Below are 7063 nucleotides of genomic sequence, written 5' to 3'. Positions count from 1 at the left end.
ATTATATTAGCTTACCACAATAGCCAAAAACACAACCCATTTATCAGCAGCAAAAGTTAGCGATCGCAAAAAACCAGCAAAAGATATAATTTTTCACTAACCTTGAAAAGCTTCATCAGATGACAGTCCTATAACATCAGGTTATACAATACACTTATGTTTTGTTCGAAAATGTGCATATTTAGAGCTGAAATCCGTGGTTAGACATTGTGAAAACGTAGCAACTTTTTTCCAGAATCTCCGGATATATTTCTGACACTCACATATTCTGACCAAATAACGGTTGTAGAATGTCCTTTTTTCCTCTCGAATTAGCAACCAAAGCTAGTCAAGTGGCGCGAAGCTGTCCATCGTCACCAAACGCAGAGAACGGAACACGCCAAAACTCCAGATAAACTTTCAATAATCTGATAAAACTATATTGAAAAAACATGCTTTACGATGATATTATCACATTTATCAAATAAAATCAAAGCCGGAGATATTAGCCGTCTATAACCAAAGCTTTTCAGAAGCCAATACTGATGCCTTCCTGAACAAAGGAAATTGGGGTCATTTCATTCCAAGCTCTCGTTTGACCATAGATATAGCTAGACACCCCATTTCACAGCCTATTGACATCTAGTGGAAGGCGTATGAAGTGCATGTATACGAAATAGATTTCAAGCAAACGATTGGCGAGGCCCTGGAACAGAGCCTCGATTTCAGATTTTTCTGACAGGAAGTTTGCTGCAAAATGAGTTCTGTTTTACTCACAGATATAATTAAAACGGTTTTAGAAACTTGTGTTTTCTATCCAATAGTAATATTAATATGCATATTGTACGAGCAAGAATTGAGTACGAGGCAGTTTAATTTGTGAATGATTTTTTACAAAGTGAAAACAGCGCCCCCATATCCCTAAAAGGTTAATACATTTGATCAAATGTACCTACAGTACATATAGTTGAAGTCGGAAATTTACATACACCAATACATTTAAACTCAGTTTTTACAATTATTTTTTTATATATTGTACCAGGAAGATATATATTCGAAGTGGCTCCATTTATATTATCCAGATAGTTGGAGGTTCTAGCCAGGAATCAAATTTTATGGTTCACTTTGACATTTTGTGCCATGCTCTCCCGTCAGATGGTACATCCAAGATACTTAACAGAGTCTTTGCTGCGACTACTATGTAACCTACTACCAGGTTAACATCTGGGGATTTCCTCAGTTTCACTTTGGACCCAGACAAGATGGACTCTGTTTTTCCAAGGTAACAGATTTACTGATATTCAGAAGTTCAGCACTGAGGGACTTCTCAACCACATTGTTTTGTTGTTGGAAACCAACAGTGCAGAATCATCTCAGTCACATGTAAAGGCAGATTTCAGATCATTTATATACACAACAGAAAGAAAAGGGGACCCAGTACACTCCCTTGGGGTACCCCACAGTTCAAGTTTTTGGGTTTAGACAAGGTCCCATCCATTAGCCATTTTTACTGCTAAGTTGTGAAAGCCCATGGCTCTTAGTTTGATTAACAGAATCTCATGATCCACTGTATCCTTTTGGAGATCTAAAATAACATAACCATACCACAACATTTCTCTCCGTCAGTTGCTTTGGAATGGTCAAGTTCTGTCAGTTGACTCAGACACCTTTTCAAATGAAAAAACATCTACTTGAATCCCCTGCTGTTGAGTAAAACTGCTGGACTTGACTCTCCCCATAGCAACCTGATTGACAAGGTAACTTGCTAACTAATGTATTAGCTATAGTTGTAAAATAGCTATTCAGACTGTCTGCAACCATGGTCTTATCTGATGTAACCTTTCCTCCAATGTCCAAGCTAAGATTGAGAGCTTTGGTCTTTAATCTGTTACTGTAACCTAACAGTTTCAGAAACTAACTTAATTTACTCTGTTCCTATTTTCAACTATTTTGACATTAAAATATTATTTCTTGGCCTTCTGTATCATCCTGTTGACCTCATTTCTTAATTTATTATAGTCTATAAATATATACATGTGCCCTGGATTTCCTAAACTCCAGAAAGCTACAGCATGTAAAAACAATGATTTAAAAGGGCCCCAGTTCTCAGTTTTCAATAAAGCAGATTCTCAATTTCTCAAACAATTAACAAAAATATCTGCACTATAATTCTTCACAGACCTAATTTTTATTGACAATTAAAAACTGTTTTCTGAACATTCCTTTCCTACAGAAAATGATGGAATGATCACTGAGTCCATAGTTTACAACCCCACTGTTTGAAAACACAAGGTCAATGATGGTTTTGGTAGAAGGACAGACCCTGGTTGGCTCATTAATCAGATGGTATAAGGCAAATAAATTACAAAATAATTCTTAAGAGCTTTTAAAAGTAGCATGGCCCTTTTAGAGCATATCTGTATTAAAATCACCAGTAACAATAACCTTTGATTGACCAAAGTCTGTACAGTTGGAACAAGTCTCATCCAACAATTCATTAAACTTGTGCTGGTCTATAAGCGGGTTCCTATGATAGGTTGACGTTTTGGTAATAAAATGTCCAACCACACAGCTTCAATCTCATCATGGTTTAAATCTAATCTATAGTTCAACCCAATATCTGATCTTACATAGATAAACTCCCCCGCCTTTGCGATTGCGGTCTCTTCTAATTACTACATAAATTTCAACTTCAATCTCTGTGTTTTTTATCCAACCATGTTTCGGTAAAGCAAAGCACTCCCACCTTACAGTTACAAGAGAGTAGGCGAATTTCCTCAATCTGGGAAAGAAGCGTTGAGATTAAGAATTTCTAGAGTCAAGTTGTCTGTTGGAGGTGAAATTGATCACTTGAGATGAGTGTTGACTCCAATCGTCACAATGAAGCTCCTTTCAGGATTCACACATTTTAAAGAGATGGTCGTTGCTCCTTCCCTTCTGACCCTCTCTATTATAGCGAATGGATTTATTGCTAGAAAACGGGCCGGGGCACTGATGGACATCTCCAGACAGCAACAGGCATAGGGTAATGTTTAGGTTTCCACCGTCTATTTGGCGTTTTCCCTCGACCATAATCGCCCTTGGAGGGACTGTGCCAGGTGGAATATACAAACGTGTTAAATAGAGTGTATTTTCCGTGGCCAAAGTGCTTAGTGCCAATCTGGTCTTCGAACCTGATCTTCTGATTAAAACCATATACTTTGTCAAAAGGACATCGACTTGATGTACAAAAAGGGCCCGTATCTATAAGCGTTCATATAAAAGCGTAGATAAAACAATTCTGCCAACACGCCAAACTTTCCGATTGCCATCTTCGTCCGGGTTAGGGTTGATTTAAAAATATATATATTGTTCCAGCAGGTGGAGCTAAAATGTAACATACAGCATTGTGACTCACAGTTCTATATTAGAATTCCATGAGTTCCATTCTGATGGTTGTTATGGTGATCAGGTGATCTCAGCCTCACTCTTCTTCAACATGATCACCTGTTCAACACAGAAGTAGTTCATCAGTGTGGCCATGTATTTACTTATCCAATACAGAACCACTTAGAAATGGAAATCATATCTGCTACTTAGAATCGTGCTTATATCCAGCTCTCCCATTTCAATACCATTGAAACTCTATATTGGTCTCATCTGACCATAGAACCCGGTCCCATTCAAACTCTATATTGGTCTCATCTGACCATAGAACCCGGTCCCATTGAAACTCTATATTGGTCTCATCTGACCATAGAACCCGGTCCCATTGAAACTCTATATTGGTCTCACCTGACCATAGAACCCAGTCCTATTGAAAGGTCCAGTAACATTTGGCAAACTGTAGGCGCTTGAGTTTGTTGTTTGATGACAGCAAAGGATTTATATGACAACCCTCCTAAACAACTTGTGGTTATGTAGATGGCGTCTGATCGTAGTTTTGGAGACTTTCTGACCCCAAGACCCAACTAACATCTGCATTTCTCCAGCTGTGATCACTGTACGTGGGGTCAATATAGAGACACGTCCTCTTCCAGGCCGATTGTTAACATCTCCAGTTGCTTTAAACTTCTTCATTATTGCCCTGATAGTGGATATGGGCATTTTCAACCGTTGAGCTGTTTTCTTAAAGCCATTTCCTGATTTGTGCAGCTCAATAACCTTTTGTCGTACATCATTACTGTATTCTCGGGTCTTTCCCGAGTAATGGATGACTATGGCCTGTGTGTCACCTCGTATGTATACCTCAGTGAAACAGGAAGTCATGGCTTACTACGTAAGTGTTCGTAATCACGAAGGTGAACTAAAAAATGTAAAATATGAATGGTAATATACTTCAGTTAGATTTGACTCATTAGAATTCTTGGGGGTGCCAATAATTATGGAGAAATTATACTTTTTTTATTGTAATTTAACTTCAATTAAAGGTTTGATTTTTGTGAACATTTTTAATAAAAGACCAAGAGGATAAACAGCCCCCCCAAAAAATTCCACTGCCAGTTTTGCTCATATTTACCAATGGTGTCATTATTAGTTGAGGGCAATGCATTTTATTGGAATGAGGTGATCCTGTATAAACTCAGGTTCTCACCTTGAGTCCTGCTCCTGCAGCATTTCACCAGCAGTATGATGGTCACCAGCAGGTAAGGAGACCCCACCAGTAGACTACACAGAAGCCTGGGTAGAGACATGGACAACACTGGGACTGCTGGAGATGGAATGGGTAGAGTCATGGACAACACTGGGACTGCTGGAGATGGAATGGGAGATGGACCTGCATCTGGAGACAGAATGAGACCTGTATTATGGGTAGTATGATGGTCACCATTAGGTAGGGAGACCCCACCAGTAGACTACACAGCAGCCTGGGTAGAGACATGGACAACACTGGAGATGGAATGGGTAGGGATACCCCACCAGTAGACTACACAGCAGCCTGGGTAGAGACATGGACAACACTGGAGATGGAATGGGTAGGGAGACCCCACCAGTAGACTACACAGCAGCCTGGGTAGAGTCATGTACAACACTGGGACTGCTGGAGATGGAATGGGTAGGGAGACCCCACCAGTAGGTAGAGAGCCCACCAGTAGGTAGGGAGACCCCACCAGTAGGTAGGGAGACCCCACCAGCAGTTAGGGAGACCCCACCAGCAGTTAGGGAGACCCCACCAGCAGGTAGGGAGACCCCACCAGTAGACTACACAACAGCCTGGGTAGAGACATGGACAACACTGGAGATGGTGATGGGTTGAGACATGGACAACACTGGAGATGGTGCTGGAGAGAGACATGGACAACACTGGAGATGGTGCTGGAGAGAGACATGGACAACACTGGAGATGGTGGCAGCCATGCCAGGGGATGGTATGGTTAATATAGCACCAATGGCGCAGGGGAATGGCATGGTTAATATAGGCACCATGCAGGGGATGGTCTGGTTAATAGCACATGCCAGGGGATGGTCTGGTTAATATGCACCATGCCAGGGGGATGGTCTGGTTATAATAGCACCATGCAGGGATGCGTCTGGTTAATAGGCACGCATGCCAGGGAGGGTTGGTTAATATAGCACCAATGGCAAGGGGATGGTCTGGTTAAATATAAGGCCACCATGCCAAGGGGATGGTCTGGTTTAATATTATGCACCCATGCAGGGGCTGGTAAGCGGTTAATATAGCAATGCCAGGGGATGGTCTGGGTTTAATATAGACAGTGCCAGGGGATGGTCTGGTTAATATAGCACCGATGCAGGGGATAGTCCTGTTAATATAGCAACTGGCCAGGGGAATGGCTGGTTAATATAGCACGTCATGCCAGGGGATGGTCCTAGGTTAATATAAGCACTGATGCCAGGGGATGGCTGGTTAATATACACTGGGGTCAGTAGCCAGGGGATGGTCTGGTTAATATAGCACCATCGATGTCGGTTATTGCAGTGCCAGGGAGGTTGGTTATAGGCGTGCCGGGTGGCTGGTTAAGTATAGCACTCAGCAGGGGTGGTCTGTTAATATTGGCACCGTGGCCAGGGATGGTCTGGTTAATATAGTACTGTGCAGGGATGGTCTGGTAATATAGCACCATGCAGGGGATAGTCTGTTAATATAGCACTGTGGCCAGGGATGGTCTGTTAATATAGCACTGTGTCATGCCAGGGATGGTCTGGTTATATAGCACTGTGCCAGGGGATGGTCTGGTTAATAAACACTGTGTCATGTCAGGTGGTTCTGGTTAATATAGCACTTTGTCATGCCAGGGGATGGTCTGGTTATATAGCACCATGCCAGGGATGGTCTGGTTAATATAGCACCATGCCAGGGATGTCAGAAATCACTTGTATGATTTTTAAGTAAGTTATTTGCATTTTATTGCATGACATAAGTATTTGTACACCTACCAACAGTACGAATTCGCAGCTCTCACAGACCTGTTAGTTTTTCTTTAGAAGCACTACTGTTCTCACTCATTACCTGTATTAACTGCACCTGTTTGAACTCGTACTGTATAAAAGACACCTGTCCACACACTCAAACAGACTCCAACCTCTCCACAATGGCCAAGACGCAAGAGCTGTGTACGACATCAGGGATAAATTGTAGACCTGCCAAAGGCTGGGATGGGCTACAGGACAATAGGCAAGCAGCTTGGTGAGAAGGCAACAACTGTTGGCGCAATTATTAGAAAATGGAAGAAGTTCAAGATGACGGTCATCCACCTCGGTCTGGGGCTCCATACAAGATCTTCACCTCGGTCACTCCACAGTTGAAGTGTACCTATGATTAAAATTACAGACCTCAACATGCTTTGTAAGTAGGAAAACAAATCGGCAGTGTATCAAATACTTGTTCTCCCCACTGTATATATATATATAATAATATTAAATCATTTCTAATAGCAATAAGGCACCTCGGGGTTGTGGTAAATTGTCACGGCTAAGGGCTGTATACTAGCGTTGTGTCATGCTTTAAGACAAGCCTTTTGCCATAATAAGTCCTCGACTTATTGCTTAAATATGTCCAGCACCATCTCCAGTGTTGTCCATGTCTCTGTCCAGCACCATCTCCAGTGTTGTCCATGTCTCTCTCCAGCACCATCTCCAGTGT

At 41.8% G+C, this 7063-nt stretch overlaps 1 protein-coding gene across 1 annotated transcript in view; it reads right to left on the bottom strand.

Annotated features, from left to right (window-relative positions):
- LOC112073770 (uncharacterized) overlaps nt 1–7063 on the bottom strand; it is a 142949-nt gene that overhangs the window by 59006 nt on the left and 76880 nt on the right. The window contains exon 11 of the mRNA XM_070440274.1: nt 4553–4669. Within this exon, the coding sequence (XP_070296375.1) occupies nt 4553–4669 (117 nt within the window). The remainder of the gene's footprint in view (nt 1–4552; nt 4670–7063) is intronic.

This window comes from Salvelinus sp. IW2-2015, unplaced genomic scaffold (genome assembly GCF_002910315.2).
Source record: "Salvelinus sp. IW2-2015 unplaced genomic scaffold, ASM291031v2 Un_scaffold2357, whole genome shotgun sequence".
Taxonomy (NCBI): domain Eukaryota; kingdom Metazoa; phylum Chordata; class Actinopteri; order Salmoniformes; family Salmonidae; genus Salvelinus; species Salvelinus sp. IW2-2015.
This window is presented reverse-complemented; position numbering and strand designations above follow the sequence as displayed.